This window comes from Cyclopterus lumpus, chromosome 17 (assembly GCF_009769545.1).
Source record: "Cyclopterus lumpus isolate fCycLum1 chromosome 17, fCycLum1.pri, whole genome shotgun sequence".
NCBI lineage: Eukaryota > Metazoa > Chordata > Actinopteri > Perciformes > Cyclopteridae > Cyclopterus > Cyclopterus lumpus.
This window is the reverse complement of record NC_046982.1, coordinates 13,089,939-13,112,869: the sequence shown is the minus strand read 5'-3', so window position 1 is coordinate 13,112,869 and position 22,931 is coordinate 13,089,939. Positions and strand designations below refer to the sequence as shown.

At 43.7% G+C, this 22,931-nt stretch overlaps 1 protein-coding gene across 5 annotated transcripts in view; it reads left to right on the top strand.

Annotated features, from left to right (window-relative positions):
* The window catches only part of LOC117745969 (receptor-type tyrosine-protein phosphatase F), a 153,182-nt gene that overhangs the window by 115,629 nt on the left and 14,622 nt on the right, over positions 1–22,931 (top strand). For all 5 annotated transcript variants that reach the window (XM_034554668.1, XM_034554665.1, XM_034554667.1 and 2 more), the window contains 7 exons: positions 752–830; positions 1,907–2,131; positions 8,413–8,567; positions 13,116–13,228; positions 16,707–16,804; positions 20,109–20,232; positions 20,583–20,758. In XM_034554668.1, the coding sequence (XP_034410559.1) occupies positions 752–830; positions 1,907–2,131; positions 8,413–8,567; positions 13,116–13,228; positions 16,707–16,804; positions 20,109–20,232; positions 20,583–20,758 (970 nt within the window). The remainder of the gene's footprint in view (positions 1–751; positions 831–1,906; positions 2,132–8,412; positions 8,568–13,115; positions 13,229–16,706; positions 16,805–20,108; positions 20,233–20,582; positions 20,759–22,931) is intronic.

Below are 22,931 nucleotides of genomic sequence, written 5' to 3'. Positions count from 1 at the left end.
GAGCGCATGCGATTGGGGATGGGAGAGTGGAGGTCGGTGTGTGGAGGTGAGAGAGGGGGGTTGAGGAGTCTTGTTATACATGTCTTCTCCCACTCCCAGACTTGACTGACTGTTGAATCACAGGGTCGAGGCCTGGAGAGAAGGCAGCAGCTGATTTTACAAGTGGTTGAATGCCGCAGTGGAGGGAAAACTTTGAGCTGAGAGAAAAGAGACTGGGGAAGAACACGGGAGAAACAGCAAGAGAGAGAGAGCACATAAATAAACCTATATAAACCAAGACACAAATGCTTGTACATTGTGTACCCACAGGCACGTTCCTTCATTAGTCACCTTACTCCTGAGTTTGACCCTCACCTCCTAAATGTCTGACTGATGTCTTTCTTCTCAGTCTATTTTTGGTCTGTTTAATGATAGCAGTAAAAGAACACAGACGAGTTGTCCCATAGCTGCTCCTATTAACCTAAGGAATCCTATGGGGATCTCTGTCTCACTGGAATAGTGTTTGTTCCAGTCTACATGGCAGATGTTCTTAGTGATTAGCCATTAATTGAAGAATGCAGTGCCAATCTGCTGGTGTTCGACCTTGGTGGGACCTGCTTGTGTACCACTCAGGTTTTGAATTGAGCCTAGCAAGACTCACAGTGAAAGTATGTCTTACTAAATGTTTTGACTGTGTTATTAATGCGCTTGGTCTCAGCGTGTATGTTCTTCAGTCAGTCTCTCTTTACACAAGCTTTATTTTTCTTGGCAGGTGGTACTACATAGTGGTGGTGCCGGTGTCTCCGTCAACCCGGCGGTGGAAGAATCCAGACGAGATGGACCTGGACGAGGTGAGTGCCAGCCGGTGGCTGATAAGCTAATGTGCCAGGTCACGGGTCACCAATAGCATCTCCCGTTCCAACTGGGTAGGAAGTCACTGGTTGTAGCTAATTATCGCTACCCTCCTGGGCTCAGCGAGGGGTGGTGGCAGGGCAGAGCGATTTTAAACAATGACTCACTCAGGCAGGTGGGGAATATAGTGATTGGACGCCAGGTCTGTTAGTACCCATCTGCTGAATCCAAGTGCACAAAAATAAATAGAATAATCTTATTCTTATTTAGCTATTAATGTAAATGTTATGCGAGTAGCATATTTCAAAACAGTAATTGTGAGTAACTGCTCTACCTCCACATTTTTCTCTCTAGTCTTTGGCAACTCCAAACAAAGTGTTACACAAGGTATTAAAATGAGGATAAAGATTTATGACTGTTTTATTATTCTATTGAATAAAGGTCTTCCTTGTCCCCAAGAGAATAGAAGCTAAATGACATGCCTAAGTATTAATAGCATCATTTTTAAATAAACTGCAAGGCTGGTTGGTTTGGATCGCTTTTGTTCAAGCTCCCTGAAGAAATAGCAAAAGAGACCAAGAGAGGGAGAGAGATGGGACTCCCTGAGTCATTAAACATTAAGCAGGCCATTGTCTCCTCCTTCCGACATAATGATTTAATAAAGCTACATCTGGAGTAGCACATGAGACATCACTGACAGTAAACAAAATGCTGCTGAAAACACAATGCCCCAGTGCTGTGTGCTCCTGCTCATTTATTCAGCAGGCTGGCAGTCATGCTGAGATTGTGTGCTGGAGCAAGCGCTAATTGCTCACTTTGTAACTTGGCTGCATTGTTTATTTTTTTGCAAAGTTATATCACTGAGCAAAGGGCATTTCATTATGGATTCATTATCTTCTATTTGGGAGCATACTAAGAACCAGACCTGGATATATATAGTTTGAATGTTTGGTAGATTGCAAGTGCCTTTACTAATTATTTGTTCTCATAAAGGAGATCAGGGGTGGGGGTCCTACTCACTTTGACTCTTTGTTGCCAAACATGACCCTAACCGTTGCTCTCTATGTTCTCATAGCTGCTCAAGTCCAGTGAAGGCCCTGTCCTGAGGCGCCGACGTCACCTGGATTCCTCCAAGCCTTACATTGCTGCCAAGTTGGCCTCACTGCCGACTACCTTCACCGTGGGTGATGAGAAGAGGTACACCGGCTTCTACAACAAGCCACTCACCAGTTCGCAGGAGTACCTCTGCTTTGTCCTGGCTGTGCTCCGATACGAAGGAACAGACAGCACTGCTAATTATGTAAGAGACACACGCATACATTCTTTTGAAATTGAGTTAGCCTGAACCTGTTATATATATGTGTACATGTGTCTGTCACCTTTTGGATGTTCTTACAAACTATTTCAGTTAATTACCCTTCCTTTGACTCGAACCACGCTGCCCCTCAATCGTTTCCAAAATGGCTGAGGCAAGCCAAACTGCTGTTGTTTTTACTACCACGACCACTGTAATTTGGCCGCCTCGAAAAGTCATTGCAGCTTGTCTTGACAAGTCCCTGATCAGTCGACAATGACATCAGAGATTCAGCTTTGCCATTTCGGTAGCCAACAGGGCCTCATGCAGACCTCTTAACAATGCTGATACAAGACTCTGGGCTTTTTAAGTGGAGGCCCCATGCAGTTGTCAAACAGCACTAACGCGTAGGCCTCACTCTCCATGGGATGGTCTGGGGTAAACTTCACTGCAGGAAGGATGAGAGTCTGCGTTTGCTCTGGGCTCCTCCACTTCCCGGGACATGCATATTCAGTAGCTGGGCCTTGGGCAACCACAGAGGGAGAGCGAGCGATGTCCGAGACCAAATCCCAGACTTTTCACCTATTTCTTTCTCTTCTCTCTTCTCTCTCCCCTCTCAGTTTTTTTTCTTGAGTGTGTCTCTCTCCCTCTCCCTATCTGTCTTGACCGTGAAGAGCGCAGAGGAGATTGATTAGTGTGGCTGGAGTTAAGAGGGAGACGAAGGCCTGGTCACATGGCCTAGGGAGTCTCTAAAGCAGGCCTGATTCCCTTGAAATGCTGCTTTAAATGTCCCTAAAGCCCCCCACCCCCCAGTAATCCCCTACTCCTTTGCTCTGAGAAAGGGAGGGGGGTGCAAAGGAGGCTACAGTGGGCTGCCATGATACAGTTGACTTCAAAGGAAATGCTTAAACCCCATCGCTGCACAACACTCTCATTGCACCTGCCAGACACACCAGCTTGGATCAGTGGTGCTCAAGATTTGTCTTTTTCTGTGTACTCCCCCTCCTCAAACTGTGTAGCACCCTCCCACCTTTAAACTAAATCGCTTGGATTAATCAGGCTTCACTCACACGGTGAGTCAATCAGTATGCTTACCAGTAACCTGGTTATTGAAACCTTTCTGTAATTATCTAATTTGTTTAACTTCATGCCAATCAGACATTGCCTGGGGTAAAGGTGTACAGGAACTCCAGGGCTACGTTGCTTTTGAGAAACCTTGTATTGACCTTTTATCAACTCCTACAGGGTTCTAATGTGCATGTGTGCATGACAAAGACTTAGTCTAGTCAGAGATGGTGTCACTCTGAAAGGGATTAAAGAAAAGATTGTTACTTGGTGCAGTGCATCCTTGTCCCCAAAATAATTGTATATAGTCAGATTTATGAGACTGAAAAAAGAAGTCTGAATAAGTAGACATCCACTGCTGAACAGAAGACTCTGCTTTGTAAAAACTTTTTTCAGGCTCTGCCGCATCATATTGTGTCACAAATTTGCTCAAAAGAAGCCATCCTTGATTCAAAAATACAGTAGAGGATAGGAATGAAAATCCAATAGCTGACCTGATGCATATATTAGGCACAATATTTACAGTAACAAGATTACTGCACTGCATGTGAACACCGTGATTTCCTCATTTCTCCCTGTAACCTGGTTTCTTATGTGAATAAGCACATACTGAATTCTGAGAAGGTGACTAAAGGCAGGCTGTCATTGATCGCCGCACAAATCCCCTAACCACACTCTTTGGGAAACTCAGATACCACAGCAGTGTTTGTTTTTGTCACCCCCAATGCGCCACTTGCAAACGTTTATTACCAAACACAAACGGCTACAGAAGGTAACGCGCACAGCGAGATCGAGCAGTTGGCAGAAGCTGCCTCAAGCAGGATCTTCACCAGACCCAGGAGAATAAAACAACAAGTACTGAAGTAAATGACTTGTGTCTTTACTACACTTCCTCGCTGCCACCCAAACTCCCTCAACGTACATCAAGCAGGACCGCCACGGCTTAATAAGCCCTCATATATCAATGGCCACGAGGAGCCAGCAGTGGTTGGAGGGAAGAAGAGAAGGAAGGAAGGCAAAGGAGGGATGAGAGAGAGAGAGAAGAAGAGAGTGTGCCTTCATGTTTCCCCAGCACCCGAGGCAGATAAACAAGCCGGGGGAAGTGTGAAATGGGATGATAGATGCTGGGTGTGTATAAACAGTATCATTTAATGCAAGAAGAGAGTGAGGGGGGAGGTAGCATGCAATAGTGTGTGATGGGAGACATGGAAGAAGGGTGGTGAGGAAAAGAGGAAAGCAACATTTTTGTCTTGTGTGCCGTACAGCCTGTGAAGAGAGAGCGAGAGAGAACTGGTGGAAGAGGAGGAGATGTGCTAATGTGTGCTTTTCTTTTGATAAGCAAGAGGTGAGCTTATAGTGTAGAAAAAATGGAGTGTTCAAATGTGTTTACCACAGTTTTCTGTTTGCAGTGTTATTCAGGCATTTATATTCTACTCACTCAACAAGAAATGGCTTTGTAGCACTAATTCTGTTGGTGCTCTGGGCTCAAAACACCCTTAACATGGAACACAGGATTCTTTCAAATTGTAAAAAGCTTTGACGAACAATATCAAGGAAGAATTATAAAAACAAGATTTTTATTGTCAAGCAGAAAGTATAAGCACATCCAAGCCCAAGTTTTCTCCAAGTGTCGTAGAAATGCAGACAACATTGATGGGATTCTCTGTTCAACTGTGCTCTGTCACTTACGCTCCTAGAGGCGTCTCCCTGGAGCAATATCTGGATGTTTGGTATTCAGCTAGAGAGGGAAAAGTGCAGTTTCTGGTGCTGAATGAGTGAAAGAGGGCATGTGAGGGAAGATGGAGTGGAAGAAAAAAATAGGTAGTGAGAGCTACAGTACAAAGGAGGAGGGTCATCGTACAGGGTCGGCTAGGCCCTGCAGACACATTTTGTCTCCTTTTATAGATAAAAGCATACTCACACCTACTCTTTCCCTCTCACTTTTTGCACCTCCATTTTTTCGTTTCGTTCTCTTGCCCTCCTTCTGCCCCAGCTCGCTGTCGTTCCCTGTGTCATGCAACAATGAAGAGAGTGTGGGCTCCTCGGCCTCCCCCGGGAGTCAGAGAGAGCGGCAGACAAATAAAGGCGTCTTTGCATGTTTGTTTGTTTGTCTGGTACTCGCCCCTGCGGCTTATTCAAGCCACTTTTGGAGAGACATGGAGCTTGCGGGGTCAACGATGAGTTGAAATAGATGTGGCTGTGCTGCACTCAGGGGATGGTGGAGTAGCGGCTGACTGCGAAAGCTGTGCAGCCCATGGGCCAGATAGCGGACTCGATATACTGCTACTACATAACACCTCTGTCTCGGTATCTCTCTTGTCTCTTTGCTCTCTACCATCTCTCATCTCTCTCTCTTTCTCTTTCTCTCTCTCTCTTGTTCTCCTACTCCATCTCAGACAAACACTTACAATCATACATACACTCTCTCAGCGGTTGCTACCTTGACAAACACACACACACACACTCTGGAGGCTCAGAGGATCTTAGCACACAATCAAACACTTTCTCTTTCTTTCCCTGGTGGATGCACATGTGTACCGTCACAAGCAAATACATTCATTCACTCATAATGCTTCCAGTTGTACACTGTGCACAGTATCTGCAATACAGTTTTACTCATGTGCAGTGTGAACAATCACAGCCATTTACTCGCATGCGTCTCTTCTCAGGAGGGACGGAGTTAAACAAAATGTTGTCAAATCTGAATTTAATATCTTATTCACTTTCTGAATTTGATCATGAAATCTATTCAGGTTTGGCTGTCAACATTTGAAAGCAGCTTAAGTTATACAGAACTAAAAAGATCAATTGAGGTCTGACAGAGCTTGAGTTTTGAGTGGCAGATTACCGTGTGGGAGGGGCGTTTCTATGTCTACTTCTCTTCATTTTCTGTACAGACATCAGATAAAGCAGACAACATCCCAAACGTGTCCCTTTGGCCATAATGCAAACGCCTTATGTAATTGGGGTTAATTAGTTAATTGTCGTCTGAGGTTAAAAATTCAAAGTCTGCCACCTGAATATTATCTACGTTGGTACTTTATCAACATGGAGCAGACCCTACCTCTTACATGTCCGTTCTGTACACACACATATTCACTGAGGGGTAAGACACATGCACATTCAGTTGCTTTAATGTCTCACACTGTCTCTGACTCACTCCCTCTCAGGCTCACACATTCCTTCACTGCACCATCACTCTATTGTGATACCACTCTGCGAGGCATTAGGAGCTGCGTGACTGAGCTTTTATCAGATATTAGGTCCGTTCAAATGGATGATCCCAGTACTTCGCCGTGACCAACAGACAAAAAGCCCTCTCTTTTTGTTCATCATCTCCTCTCGCTCTTTCTCCCTTATCCTTCACTGAAAGCACAGCTGCAATCATTTGTTACACTGAGGGGAAAAAAAAGTTTTTTCCCAGGATTCCCTGCAGGGCCACATCCTACAGCCTTTTTTGGGCCCTCCCCAAGGAACAGGAAGCCATGTGGCGTCTTCACATCAGCAGTGTCCCACTGCTGTGCCGTTTTTCTTTGTTTGTAGATAATAAGTTCCTCCTAAAGGCACACAGAACAGGAGAAAACCGGCCTCATGTGCCTGTTGTGGGTATCTGTGTGAGTGAAGGTAAAGACAAAGAAAAATGAACAACATGGCTGCTGTGTTATGAATATGTGAATCTTTTCACTTTTCTACTTGAGTTATCTTGAGCCTTTGCCTAATATTAGAGCATGCTGGTTTGCACGCACACGACTGAGACATTACTGTAACACTCACACACCCTGACTGTACATTTTTCCGGCAGTTGCCCAAGAGTATGAGAGATAACGGAACTATATGACAGAACGCAGGACTCGTTGAGCTCATCTCAGCTTATCTTTCCAATTAATATCTGCCTGGGCACCGAAGAGCAGACTGCTGTGCTGCTAATGATCCGGATTACTGCTGCCTGCCACCCCGCCACTCCCTCTGCATGCTGGGAGCCCAATTCCTTTCAAGGGCTGCGATCTGTCACCCATGCCCCTCTGCACACCCCCTCCAGGACCCGCATCTCCCATCGTCATTCAATAGGAGGCACGCTGAGCATTAATGACAGACGACTCGCTCCTCCCTCTTTCTCATCTGTCACCTTGCTCTTGTGCAGTTGGCCTCCCTCCTCTTTTAGACACTTTTTTAAACACCATACTGCATCACCATGCACCCACTCATCAGAGGCTGACTCACACACACACACACACACACCTCCACCCATCCCTTCCCCCCTCCCCTCCTTCATTTAAAGACGAAGGAGCATGGAGATGTCTCATTTACAACCAAGGTGGAAACGCACCCTCACCGTCACCTCCTCCCCCTCTTCCGTCACGGTGTGAACACTAATGAAGAAGAGATGAGTCCTCTCCTGTGCCCCCATTTATCTCAGCGGCCAGGGGACATGCACACTCATCCCCGCCTTTCTGTCTCTGCTTCTCTCACTCTCCTGTCTCACACTTGCTCTGTCATCTCTAACGTGACGCAATGCTTTAATAGAAACAACACTTCATGAGCCGAGATGGTTATTGTTTTGGGGAGAGGTTTTTTTGAGTTAGTTTGATTGCTTTATGTTTTTTCTGCTTCATCCTTGAACTGCGACCTATTACTAGCATCAAATAACGTGGTTCTCATGGTGCCAGAAACCCCATACAATCTGCAGTCAAATATTGTGATTCCCATTCCTTATCAAAGTAAACATAGTGCTATTTATATTTTGATATGTTTCATAGTTTTCAACATTGTTACATTAGCTACAGAAAATACTGTTTAATAAATGTCTGTTATTTCCCTTGTTTGATGATTTATCTTATTTTGGTCTTTATTTAAGAATATAATATTCTGCCTGTTGTTTGCCCCCCAAATGTATGAAAGGAAAATGTATAACCTCTATCCTTTTTTAATGGAAGCATCTTAATGAAAAGGCAATTAGATGTGTGTTATGTAATAGTAATAATAATAAACACCCTCAGTTCTTCCCCTAACTTTTTTTAATTAAAAAGCAGTTTGAGACCAACTGCGTTCATATCATCATCATGATCATATCATCCCAGACTCTATAATAAAACAATTCTTACCTTTGAAATCATGCTGACATGGTTAGCCCCCCTTACATTCAAACCTTGCATGCATCGTATAGCTCTGAAGTGACTTGGCTCTCATGCAACTGCACTTTCTCTTTTTCTTTTCCCTTACAGATGACATTTTCCGCCAGTCCCTACTCGGACCCAATCCAGGTCACAACAACTATGTCTCAGGGGATGGAGCAACCCGGAATGTTGTGGGTTATGGGCCCAGTGCTGGCTGTGGTCCTCATCATCATCATCGTCATCGCCATCCTGCTCTTTAAGAAGTAAGAGGCTGTTCTCAGTCATTCTCCACTGTTTGTGTCAGGTTATGCTTGTAGGTTTCTTTTGGTTGCATCAGGAATGGTAATGAGACATGCTCCCCTCTGCCACTTGCACCATGCTGCTCACACTCCAAACTGTAACATTCAATTTCCTTACCATAATATACAGTGTGACGGGATAGGAACCAATGGCAGATTGATTTGTCTTTCAGAAAATCCTCATTTCTCCCCAAATGCTTTTGGCCCAGTTGGTCGTTTTTAACAGCAGTGTGAAGTGTCAGTTGAAATGGCAGCTGACATTGCCTCCCTAATGAAAAGCACAGCTTGGCTGTCAAAAACCCTTAGTTAGGAGTGAGAAATGTGTTTTGGCCAACATCATTGGTCATTTCAAATAAGAAACAGAAGGCTTAACTAAAAGCTCAGTCAATATCTCTTGAAAGCCCTTCAACTGCCACTGTGCAGCACTTCGTGGATACGCAAGGCAATAAGTTGCCCGGTAGGTACGGATGCATGGATAATGATAGAACTAGAGCCAAAATGATTTGTTGATTAGTTTTATTCATCAAATAAAAACATACAGTCAAACGTCTACCACTATTAAACTGGGGGGATTGGCTACTTTTCTACTTTTTTATATATCTGCAAATTGAATATTTTTTGGTTTTGGACTTTTGGTCAGCGTTTAGCTCTTTAAAACAGTGATGGTTATTTTCCATAATTTCATAATTGTATTTATTTATTCATTTAAAACATTAGAAAACAGAGGAAAATGCCTGTCACAGTATCCTAGAGCTCAAACAGCAAATGTCCTGTTTTTGTCAAAAAGCAAGCGTTTGATTATAATGAAAGGACCAAGAAAAGCAGCAAACTCCTGCCTGGAACCTGGACTTTTTTGTGCCTTTTAGAAATTATGAATTGATAAAATAAATAGTTGCTGATTAATGTTCTGTTGATTGAATAAATATGAACTAATTGTCACAGCATTATAACATTGTTATTAACTGCAGCCCTTAGCCTGTCTGTCATTTCATGTCATGCTTATCTGGTAGTGACACATACATGTACGTAGAGAATTGTACAACCATTTAGCAACGCAATGTATCAATAGCAACATAATGTATCAATAGCAATGCAATGTATCAATAGCAACGCAATGTATCAATAGCAATGCAATGTATCAATAGCCATGCAATGTATCAATAGCAACGCAATGTATCAATAGCAACGCAATGTATCAATAGCCATGCAATGTATAAATAGCAATGCAATGTATCAATAGCCATGCAATGTATCAACAGCAACATAATGTATCAATAGCTATGCAATGTATCAATAGCAACGCAATGTATCAATAGCAACATAATGTATCAATAGCAATGCAATGTATCAATAGCAACGCAATGTATCAATAGTAATGCAATGTATCAATAGCCATGCAATGTATCAATAGCAATGCAATGTCTCAATAGCCATGCAATGTATCAATAGCAACGCAATGTATCAATAGCAACGCAATGTATCAATAGCCATGCAATGTATAAATAGCAATGCAATGTATCAATAGCCATGCAATGTATCAACAGCAACATAATGTATCAATAGCTATGCAATGTATCAATAGCAACACAATGTATCAATAGCAACATAATGTATCAATAGCAATGCAATGTATCAATAGCAACGCAATGTATCAATAGCAACGCAATGTATCAATAGTAACGCAATGTATCAATAGCAACGCAATGTATCAATAGCCATGCAATGTATAAATAGCAATGCAATGTATCAATAGCAATGCAATGTATCAATAGCAATTTTAGCTGCTGCTAATTTACAATCCCCGTCCCTAGTCTTTGGGTGATTTAGTATTAAACAACATAGGAGGTAATAGGAACAACAATGTGGTTTGGACACCCTAAAGATACCATCCAAATGGAAATTAATTGTTTGACTGATTGAGTCCAACCTCCCTATCTCCTCCTGATAGCTCCATTACAGATTCTCCATTTCACATCATACAGCACCTATTCTCCAACCTGCCATCCACTGCCTTGCAGACTGCTGTGTGGCCGCCATCTCTGCCAGACTTACAAAGGGACTGGTTAATAATAGGCCTTGAGACAGCTCACTGCTGAGTAGCACATCCTCTGTCTGGAAGCTCTTTCTCCATGTAGACACATATCGACAGGAGGGAGTAGCTGTGTGGCCTTTTCACTGTGGACTGGCAGTAAATGTGGAATAATCACACTAGCTCGGGTTGTTATTGCTACCTGCATATTTGCCAAGACCAATACGAGCAGTGAACAATGATGAGGTTATTCTCGAAAGTCTCCCGCGAGTGTTAGGATAACTTTTTACGCTGTGCTCTCAAGATTTCTTGTATATTTTTGGAAGAACTAGTTTTAGCTCTCAGAAAATAGTAGAGGTTTATATGAAAAAAGATCCATATTGATACCAATCACCTATTAATACCCCCCTCTCTCTTTTTGCTCTCTATGAAAGCAGCAAACAGGAAAGGTGGGTACTGTCACTGTCACAGCAGACACCACCTCATCTTGCACCCCCCAAGTCCCTTTCATTTGTGTTGTGAAATTGGTGGTATACTTCAGCTTTTTAGGGTTGCAGGGTCAGCTTCCTCTCAGCTCTTGCATTACACAAAGATATCCACTCAAATAGAAATAAAAGGAAATATATTTAATCTGATTTTTTCCGTTATACAAGACATGAGAAGCAGCTGACTCTGCAGCCCTTTATAACTGGGGTCAAAGGAACCCCCAGGTTATGTCCGTGTGCCGGTGCATGCTCCACGTCTAGTGCCAGTGTTCCTCCTCAGATCAGCCTGTCTGCCCTGGTTTGTCTCCGTGCTGTGTTTCATTATCCAGCCAGTGTCAGCGCGCCCCTTCAGGAGTGGCCTCATCTGAATATGCCCAGGCATCACCTGCTGCTGAATGGGCCATTGTGAAGGAAATGCCAGATGGGGAAACTGCTGACATTTTTTTTCCCCATCTTTGAAGCTGACATTTTCCACCGAGACCCATTCCTCCACTTTCAGCCCTCTCCCTGCTTCTTCATGGCAAGAGTCTTAACAAAGGGCCCTGTTCTAACTCATTAAGCACACCCTTTACTGCACACACACTCGCACTGTGTGTGTGTGTGTGTGTGTGTGTGTGTGTGTGTGTACTTACATTCTCGCACGTGTTAATTCTCACTTTTAGTCTAAGATGAATAACCCCATTGAAATTGTTTCATGTTTACTTTAGCCCAGAAGCAAAGTGTGATGTAGATAGGCATCTGATTTGGTCAGAGGGAGAGATGAGGGATGTGGAGAACAGATTTGCAGATGCCCAACTCTACCACCCCTCCCCCAGTCCAGCCCAGCACCAGCAGTGGTGTCTGGGAAAACCGGATACGGTCTGGCTCAGAGGAAAAGATGCTTGTCATAGATTAGCCGTCACGCTGCTAGCATTAGCTTAAGCCCCCACAGCATAAGATAACAGGTGGCGGTGGGGCCCAGGCCCCAGCAGTCGAGGTGGACCGGGTTAAGACTGTGCACCACCAGCTTTATGTATTCCCTCCACGCCTGGCTTCAACAGAAGGCCCTGCTCCTGTCTAAAACCCGCGCTCGCCACTTCCAAATGGAGTGCAATGAGATGTGAAATTTCCACAGGGCGCCTTGATGCTTCCTTCCGCCCATTTCCATTTGCAGTCAGAAGGCTTGTGACTCTGCAGCTGTATCTGTGTGAGTGTGTGTAGTTGTAAAAGAGTGGTGGGAAAGAATACATCTGTGCGTCTGTTTGCGTGTGTATGTCAACAGATGCTGGCTGTCTGAACATTAGAATACAGGCAGGCTGCATTTTCTGTTCCTCTCTCCGCCTGATGGACAAAGCCACGGTTGACTGAGCTGAGCCAGTACAAGCTGTGCTTTGCTGTTCTGCGCTATGCTAGATTCCGCTAGGCCGGGCCTGGCAGTGCAGGTGCTGCAGAACTGGTCTAATTACCCAGTGTTGTGCCACCCAGCTGATGAGCTAATTACAGCATCCGCCTGTTTTCCTCTCAATCTGGAAAGCCAGTAAATACAATGTGTTGTTAGCACACACACACAGCAGCAGAAATCACACATTCAAATCTTTGATACACTCAAACACCAGCTCATGTACATATTCCCACACAGCAGCTGTCACCTATCCAGCAGCAAACAAACCCAGCCTCGCCCACTCCAGGAAAATAATGGCATTTCTTCAAACACATTAAAATCCAGTTGGCAAACTAATGGGGGTAATGCTCCTAGTGTCTCTTGAACTACTGGTCCTCAGAACTAGTTTCGAGAACCATTAACTATGCCATTAACCTCATTAAGGCTGCCACACAGTGACAATAAGTGTTTCCTTCAGTCCTTTTTAAACATATAGAGGAACATTTATGTCATTTTTAATCATATTGTCATTTCCACTTTTTAACTGATGTCTACTAAGTTACATCTTCTGCATTGAGCATGTAGGTGGTGTTGGTATAATGTGGTTGACACCATACTGTTTGTTTTTGCCACCTCAGGAAGCGGGCGTCACCCTTACCCAAAGATGACCACTCAGGTGGGGTGAAAGACTCCCTGCTGGCCAACTCCTCTGACCCCGTGGAGATGAGAAGACTCAACTACCAGACCCCAGGTAATAAGCGACTGTCTTTGTTCTGCTTTCCCTCAGCAACTGCCCTAAAATGAACATCTGGGTTCACGTCGTATGGGATGGGTGGTATAGATTCAAAGACTTGTTAGTTGTGAGGAATTGAATACTGTGAAATGATTATAATATCGTATTCATCGTAATTATGACTTGGATCTTGATTTTAATGTCAGGAACTTTGACAATATATTGTATGAATGGCAGTACTAAGTGTGTGCATTTTAATCAGGTGTGCAGGTTCAGTCGATGTTTCTTTCACAAAAAGTTTGTACAAAAAAATGTATTCTGCCTTTGTGATTGAGGATTTGAAAGGGCTTCATTTCAAAATGAAAAATCCTCCCTGAAATTCCTCAAACTTCTACGCTGAAAGAAAATATCTTAAGGGGACTCATACCTTTAATAGTGTTTCTTAATATTGTGTATTTTTAAGTTTGTTTTTTTTCTTCTGGTAGATATTGCATTTCTTTTTTACTTCTGCAATGAAAGCCTGCCTTCCTGCTCTTTTGATGGGTCTCTCGCTTTGTGGCACATGTTGCCATATGAAATGAATGTGTCTTGCTTATTTTGTTATTGATCCTGAGGCTTTAAATCAGACCAGCTCTCAAGAAAAAAGAAAAAAAAGGTCTGTAACAACAAATCAAGCTCACCATCGTACCCAGCTCTGGCCAAGTGAATTCACATTCCATCCACGTGCAGTGGAGTGGGAGTTGGTAGGGGGGGTGTCAGGGTGCCAGCCTTCTTCCTTTTTCTTCCCGATCTCCTCCTTCCTCCCCCGGTCCTTGCTCCTCCTCCCTCCACAAGCTCCTTTCATTCCCCCTAGCTGGTAATGAGTCCTGCTGCCTCTGATGTCAAGGTGAGCCAGGCAGAGGGAACAATGGAGCTGAGAGAAAATGTCAACCCTGGTGCACGCGCGTTTGTGCTCGTTTCTGTGTTTTTCCTGCGTGTGTGTGTGTGTGTGTATGTGTGTGTGTGTCCCTTCTCACGGGTTATTAAAGATCCCATTTGCCGTACACACAGATACACACACACACACAGCCCCTTTGAACCCCTGCAGAGGAATTAAGCAGCGCTGCCGCTCTGAATGAGCCCTGTTCTCCCGTCCTCCCACTCCACCTCTTTTCTCTTTTGTCTTCCATTTCCCCTTGTAGGGTAATCTCTCTTTCTCTCGCTCTCTCTCTTTCTCTCTCTACATAAACATGTCTCTCCTTCTTTTTCTCTCTTTCCACCTCGCTGTTTTACTTCAAGAGTGATGATTATCAAAAATCACCATGGCTGCGTCAAGCTTGTGAAAACGTGGGAGATTCCAAGGTTGAGCTAAGCGAATATTGAACAGTCCTTTCCTCTGTCCTCTAGCTCTGTCTTGCTTTGATTCACCCACAGAAGGTGAACATTCCTGCTCTGAACATTCGGATTGTTGTGAAGTTGTCTAGCCGATTGCAGCTCATGTCTCCAGCATGTTGGTTTGTTAGACGGACTTCGGCGACACCTTTTGGCACTTTAGCGGCAGGCGTGCAGTTCTATTGAAACTATCCTCAGCAGACCTTGTTCAGATAGTATTTGCAACTACCAACCTCCGAATTCAGTGGAGACGGTCATCTGTCCAAACTTGTTTACAACCTGTCGTATGACCACTCACACTTGACGTTATCAGTAATAACTTTTTTGATTAAAAAAAAAGTTGATTTCCATCGCACACAAGTTCTAATAAAGTAAAGATTTCCTGAACATGTGGTGCCCTGTACTCGGTACACACACAGGGAGTTTTGTAGTCACAGGGAGGAGTGTTTTTTTAGGCTTCGTATGCACTTCTGTTTAGCACCCTAAACTACACTACTTGAATTGTCCTGAGACAGCAAACACCACCCGCTGCACACTCCAACCAGCTTGAAAGGTTATTTGCAGATACTGTTTGGCCCTGGTCTGATCCTGAGCCATCCCCATTGATTGAGTGTTCTTCTTCCTCCCTCCTTCACTCTCCTCTCTCCACAGGTCCCAGCTCTCATCACTGCCCCAACACTCCAAGTTAGTCTGCTCTCTCACCTACTGTGTATTTCCCACACATGCAGTCTCTCTCCCTCTCTCACTCGCTCCTGATCCCATTCCCCCGTTGCAATCCTGACAGACATCACAAGCCCACAAGCTTGTAGCCTCCGGTGCTCCAAGGATGCAGCGATGTCCTCTCTTTGGTTGTGAACCTCCCACAACACCATTTTGGTGCGGAATCAGAGGATTGATAGTGTCATGGATAGTTGAGCAGTGTGGACAGTTACTCTTGCTTTGCATTAGCCTCGTTAACTATGGCTTCACTCTCCATTTACCCAACAACATGGTTGTAAAAGATCTGGGTGAACACACACAAACAAATACACACCAATGTTAATGTGCTCATCGGTCTCTTGGTGCTATAGTATTAAATTAGTGTAATTGGTCGGGTCTCATCTCGTGCAGTAGCCATAGTTACCATCATTAGCATTACTGCAAAAAATTAGCATGCAGTAGTCATTTATCTGAAAGCATGACTAATGACCTTACAGATGCGTTCAGCCAAAGGCACTAATGTTGATATGTATACCTTTTTCAAGATTTTGACAACAAAGGATATATGTAAGATTAATGATGCTCGGTGTATAACTTTAGAGCCTTGTCATGCGTCACATACAGTTAACTTTTAACACATGAGGCAAGTTCCCAGCAATCCGTTTAAGCACAGAGCCGTGCCAAGTTCAGAGGCACAGGGGGAATTTGTGTCGGTAGATTAGTAATAAATCATCCAATAACTCTGCGATGAGAAATCTAGAGAGCGGAGGGGGGTTGGTTGAAATTAATCCAACCAAAGCGCTCCAGGCTGGGCCGAAAAAGGAAATTGTCTATTGTAAGGAAAGAGATTTTCAAAGAAATGAGTTTTGGCTGGTGACCAGTCAGTTTTTTTTTTCTTCTCTTGGAAGTGACAGTGTGACTGATTTGTAGAGACTTGTGGGTTCTTGCTCTGATCCCACCTCTGCCACCAAATGAGCGTTGTGGAGTCAGAGCGATGTCTGCCTCCTGCTTCCCTCCAGGAGCATGCTCACCCAGTCACTCATGTGCATCACCGTGCCAGCCCCACCTCTGTCCTCCTCACTTAGCATGACGATATCACCAAATGTCACCAAATGTCACCAGCCTGTTTTAACTTGTGCTCTCTCTCTCTCTCTCTCTCTCTCTCTCTCTCTCTCTCTCTCTCTCTCTCTCTCTCTCTCCTCTCCTCTCCTCTCCTCTCCTCTCCTCTCTCTTCATGCATTGTTGAACAAAGTGCACTCTACTCACCGTTTCACAGCCACCTCATGGTCCCACTGGCAGCGTCACTCACCCTGTGGTCCAATCAATGTGTGTCTAAGTTCATGTGAATGTTTGATGTAGGACCGGCTGGATCTCACTCTTTTCTTTGTTTTTTCCTCTCTTCCTCTTCCTCCTCTTCCTCTCGCAGGAATGAGGGAGCACCCGCCCATTCCAGTCATAGACCTGGCTGACCACATAGAGCGACTGAAGGCCAACGACGGCCTCCGCTTCTCCCAGGAGTATGAGGTAAGAGCCATGCACTGTATCAGTGTTTCCCTCTCTTTTAAGCTTGTAAATGTGCTTCTTTGTTATCGTGTCTGGGAGGAAGTTTTGTGCTTATGCCTCTTTGATCCCATATGCATGGATTCTAAAAGGATTATGGACGACTTCTTTCACAGACATTCTTCAGTCATTTTTACAACTCTATTACCAATCCCACCAGGAAACCAACACTTACATTGAATGCCGCAAGATGCTTTTTCACAAAACTAGCAGGTGGCGAGTTGCTTAAGCAATCTGTGTGCATCTTGATGTTTTCCCCGAAGAATGTTATTTTGCAGGCGGTCTGGTTTCCCCTATGCAACTTGGTGAGGGATAATCTCTTGTCAGTGTTCTTCCTCAAAAAAAAGGGACCGAATTTGCATTTAAAGTGGCACATAGTTGGTTTGGGGATGAAGCAAGGCCAGATGAAGAGAGAAAGCATCCTTGAATACAGAAAAACAAGAGCCGTCTTTTATTTATTTGTTCTGATTGTTCGGTTTGTTTTGTCTAATCAGCTCTATTCCTTGATGGATCCATTTGGCTTCTCTTTTTTTCCCCTAAAAAGTCTCCTCTGTCTGTTGCCATTTCACATCCCCAAGAAAACTGATTTTGGTCAACCCATGGCTTTTCCCCGATCATCACTACAAGGCCACACTTGTTTAACTGTCCTGTTATCTGCCCCGGCCAGTGTTTACTGAGAAATACCCTTAGATACACCTACATTTCCACTCTACCGTCTACCCAGTGGCAAACCAAAACATTTAGAACCATATAATGCTTACATTAACACCCAGTTTTTTCTAAATGTTAGCACTCACTGCTGAAATCAATGCATTCTAATACAACAGAATGTCAAAAATCCTACCCTTTACAAGTGTTGTAGTGCCAGGTGTTTGTTGAAACCTTTTTTTAGAGTGGTGTTGATTCAACACGCTGTAGATGCAGTATAGTCTTGTATGGAATCTGTAAGCAGGAGCCATTGTACTGCATGACAAAATACATACATAATATGATATACATGTATTCAAAAAAATATATATATTATTCACCATGAAATTAACAGCTAACTGGGGAGATAATTAGGCGTTGGTAAAAAAAACGTTCCTCTGTCACCCTCCCGGCCTGTTGAGTTAGTGTAAACGAATCAAGCCAGGGAAGTGGCTTGTATGACTGCAGGCAACCAGCCCGGCCCCAATTCCTCTCCGCACCAGTCATTCCAAGCCAGGGAAGACCCCCTCCATGACCCGGCAGATGGCCGACCATTTCTCTGCCAGCCGAGGCACCGTGGCAGAGCTCACGGCGCTTTGTCACAGTCACGTTCGCCGCCTGTTCCCGTTGCTCCTCACCCCAAGGCTCAGAATTTGTAGAAGCTTCACCACTTTCTCTCCCGGATGTTTTAGGCGGCCTGACACTTTACCACAAACGCCAGTTCACAGCTCACTGAGCAATGAGCACACTGGGTAATGAGCAGCTTTTGACAATCAGGCATGCTGCAGCTCCCCCTGACAGTCTTTTCTTATCGCAGGAAGCATTATTACGCCGCTGCCGTCATGGCATCATTATGTTCACTTGAAAGCATTTCCAGTGTGTCAGCGAGAATACCTTTCTCACCTCTCTCTACCATCTCTACCTAACTTGTTTGCTAGTTGTCATCAATCTTGTGTGCCTGCTGTGTTCACTGAGCTCTCAAATGGATATGACATGTTTTGACTGCAAATTAAATCTTTCTTTTCGTAAAGGTGGGCATTAACAGAGAAATGGGCAGTGTGGAGATCATCAGCAGCAATAGGCCTCTACCCACATGACTCTTAGCAATTTAGAGCTATAGTGGAAGACTTCTTGCATATGAGCACTTCACATTTTGTATATGTTTTTCAGAAGCAAATAACACCTACATAGCTTTCTCTGGAAAGAAAACGTTGAATTTAAAATAGGTTGTATATAACTGTAATGCCATATTTTTACCAATGTAGGTGCCACTTTACTCCATAGGAAAACAATGGGAGAGCTAGAACCTTACCGTTGCCATAGGAGAGCAATTTTTACAATTTACAAATGAAATTTCATGTATTTTTAATGCTATAGTAAGGCAAACCACACCTGCCTCATGTGTAGCTTACGAGGCTATACACCAGGACATCACTTTGTTGCCCAGGATCCTAATCTCCACACTCACCAGGCCTCACCTTATGCCCTTTATTTGATCCATTATCCAATATTAGTTATTATTAGGTTTGAGATGTCATGTTTTGACACTAGATAACCCCTATTAATTAAATTAGCGCGACAGCCATGTTAAGTAAGTCCAGGAATTTTCGAAGGTGTCGACTCCTGCTGGATTTGCGAGGCGAAAGGTCTTGGGGCATTAGTGGACATGGTTTCAGGGGATCGATTCGGCATAACAAGAGACTCTGTGACATTATCGAGCCATGGAACGGGAGGCCGTCACATATCTCCCCAGATCAATATGCATGCAGTCTGTTATCGTCTTAGCCCGAGAGACAAATGACGTAAGCAGGGAAGGGTTAGAAACGGAGGGGATGAAAGGGAGAGGGCGAAACACAAATACAAGATAGGAAAGGGCAACAGAAATTGAAGATGGGAGGAATCATGGTTACCGTAAGAAGTCATGCATGTGACTTCTCAGAATGAGGTAATTCAATAGGACCATCCTAAAGGGAGGATGAGTGGTTGTGGTTGCCAGCAAGCTTCAGAATAACTTTTACTGATTTGCCAGCTAAAAATTCATTGTGATGGGTTCAGAAATAGGAGGAATGTGTTTGCTCTGTTGGCTCAATCCATTAACGATGGGTTTGTTGTTGTTGTGGTTGTTGATTTAAATCACCAAAACGGTTGCCTTTATATTTCTGCTTCATTAGCATTTAAGGCATCAAATGTCATGCAAATTGTCATATTAATGCAGCATCAGCAGATGCAGTAGAGCCAGCCACATGGTACTTTGTCAACTGATAGCTTGAATCTCCTTCACAGTATAAAACCACTCGCCTGTAGCGCTCCACTATGGCTTTGGAAGGGACACGATGTTGGTATATGTTCCATTTAAAGGCTTTGTTGTCAACGATGTACTGCGGTTGGGTGACAGTGGGGTAATTGAGCCCTTTCCCTAACCCTTCTGTCTTGCTCCATTTTATCCATTTAACACTCAAGAGCCTCATTTTGTGCTTCTATTTTCTTTCCTTTCCTTCTCCTTGTGTATCTCTGTCCACTATCTTTATCTCTCTCCCTCCCTCTGTCTTCTGTTTCTTTTCTTTCCTGCCCTCACTCACAGTCCATTGATCCAGGCCAGCAATTTACCTGGGAGAACTCCAACATGGAGGTCAACAAGCCAAAGAATCGCTATGCAAACGTCATTGCCTATGACCACTCCAGAGTGGTGCTCACCTCTGTTGACGGTAAGAGCTCATGTTTCCACTCAACCCCTCAGACAGCCATTGACAGAGGCTGCCATCGACCGAGACCTCCTTCACTAGCACCAAGGACGTTTTGTATGCCTGCAGCTTCTGCTTTAGAAATCCCCTGTTTAACCACAAAACACATGTTCCCCTTTTTGCTCCAATTGGTCAATATACAGATTGGAAAATACCATGCATCTTAAGTGATTCATCATGTGTTTTGATGAAAAGGATGTCTAATCTGATCTAGTGTTAATCTGATCTCTGTTTCCGAGCAAGCTTATTAGATACAAAATAAACCACGCTGTGTAATGTGTCAGTTACAACCTTACTACTTGTCGTTCATAAAGCCGTTCCAGGCAGTGACTACATCAATTCCAACTACATCGACGGCTACAGGAAGCAGAATGCCTACATTGCCACACAGGGGCCACTGCCGGAGACACTGAGCGACTTCTGGAGGATGGTGTGGGAGCAAAGATCCAACACCATCGTCATGATGACCAGACTGGAAGAAAAGTCACGGGTAAGAAGAGACAATGTTCAATTCAATTCAATTCAATTTCAGCAGGGCCACCAGGCAGGAGGTCGGCCCACAATGCATGAGGCATCGCGAAAGAGGCCAGACCAATGAGGTCGGCCTTTGAGGCAGGAGGCACAGAGAAGGAGGCAGGGCCATTGGGAAGAAGGCCAGGTCTAGGCCAGAGGCTGGATGCAGGAAGCAGGGGGAAGGACCCAGGACCAGCTTCAGACACAGCCAGGTCCAATGGACCCTATGAGACGTGAAGTCACAAAGACTCCGGGGAGGAAGTAGAGTTAATAATGTGCAATGGAGAGATGTAAATTCATCCATAGGGAGAGAGAGAAGAGGAGATAGCAGCTCAGTGTATCATAATTCCCCCACAGCCTATAAGCCTATAGTCATTTACTATATAACGCTGACAATCACTGACAATTCTTTATGATGTATTCATGTATTCACATATGCATACTTAAAGATTTAATCACATTCATTATATATATTTTTTTCGAATGAACAACGTATGGACTCAATCACTATAAATTATTTAATTGTGAATAATAAGTCGTAAATAATGACTACCTCACAAAAATATGAGCGATAAACTAGTAAATAAAGAAGCCAGAATCATTTTTTTATTTGCATGCAGCAGATTATGAATTTATGTCTCTTTTTTATGTGCTACAACTACTTAGTTAAGAAGTCTACCAACAGGTGGCCTCTATGGATGGGGTTGTTACACTTGGAGGAAACAGATGACTAGGGCCATCGCAGTCAGCCGTATCAGATGTATCCGACAGTCGGGGTTTGAAAATTGAATTGTGGCCTGAAATGGAGTTTTCTGACATATATATGTATATATTTATGTAGCTCAACTCTGGGGACGTAACGTCACATCCAACAAAGCCTGAAGGCATATAGACACCCAGTCTTACTTTCAAGCAGGATTTGTCAGCCTGATTAAAGTCACAAGCACTTCAAAGGATATCTTGGTTGTCTTTGGACTGAATCGCTTTGTGTTGTTTCTCTTCGGTAATCTCCAAAAACGTTTCCATCAAGTCCATCTAAATCTGTTTGCGAAGTAAAATGGCACAGAAGCTTCTCACCATTTAACTTTTCCTCGCTGTTTATTTGCCCCTAATGATGGCGTTGCCATGGTAACCTTGCATACGATGACATGTGCATACTCACATAAATCTGCTAAAATATGAACATTTATGTTACATTACTATCCAAAGCGACTTCCAATCATGTTACATTCACACACTGTAGACACAGCTACAGGGAACAATTCAGGGTTAAGTGTCTTGCTCAAGGACACATCGACTAGGGCGGGGATTGAACCTCCATCACCCTGATTGAAAGACAGAGCTGCTAACCACTGACCCACAGTCGCCCTATGTGTAGTTATATTTAGATTTTCAGAATCATGGAAATACTTTATTCATTTTTTATTTTGAAACTGCTCAGAGAGTTCACTACGTGTTTGCTACATCTTTTTTTTTGCACCACCATGCCGCGGTTTCATAGACATCGAGTACCTCATTTGTGTTTGCACTTTCTGAATTTGGCTCTTGAAAGCCTCGGCACTGTAATGAAAACTTTGAAGTTGGAGTTAAGAGGATTGTCACCGAACAACACCTGTGTATTCCTATGAATAGTCAAGCTAATAAAGGCAAAAAGAAGATGTCCAGGGGCAACTTGAGATTCAGAATTGGGATGGGTTTATTTAATTACCGTCACAAAATTATGCTCATGAATTCCATGGGGGAGTTAAATCTGTGTGGAGCTCTGCCAGTCTGTGGTTCCTTTATTAGTGTGGGCACTCAGTGCCCTCATGAAAGAGAGTCCCCAGACTAAGAACTGTAAGTAACAGGGATTGTAAATGAAAGAGTTCATTTCCAAAATCTGAGACATTTTTTTTCTTGGCTTTCGCGGCTTGAAAATCATTACAGGACGTTCTGTTCATTATTCCATATCTATAGTGAGTCTGTAAAAAAAGATAGAGTTTTGTCAAGTAGAGACTTAAATGACTTGCCATCCTTCAAAACGTGCCATCATCATTTTAATTTTGAGCTATCGATGCAATCAATCATTTAGGCAAATTGTTTTTGAAGCAGAGCTCATTTATTTGTACCTTGGAGAATCTCTGCTGATATGGTATGCTTGATAAGAGAGA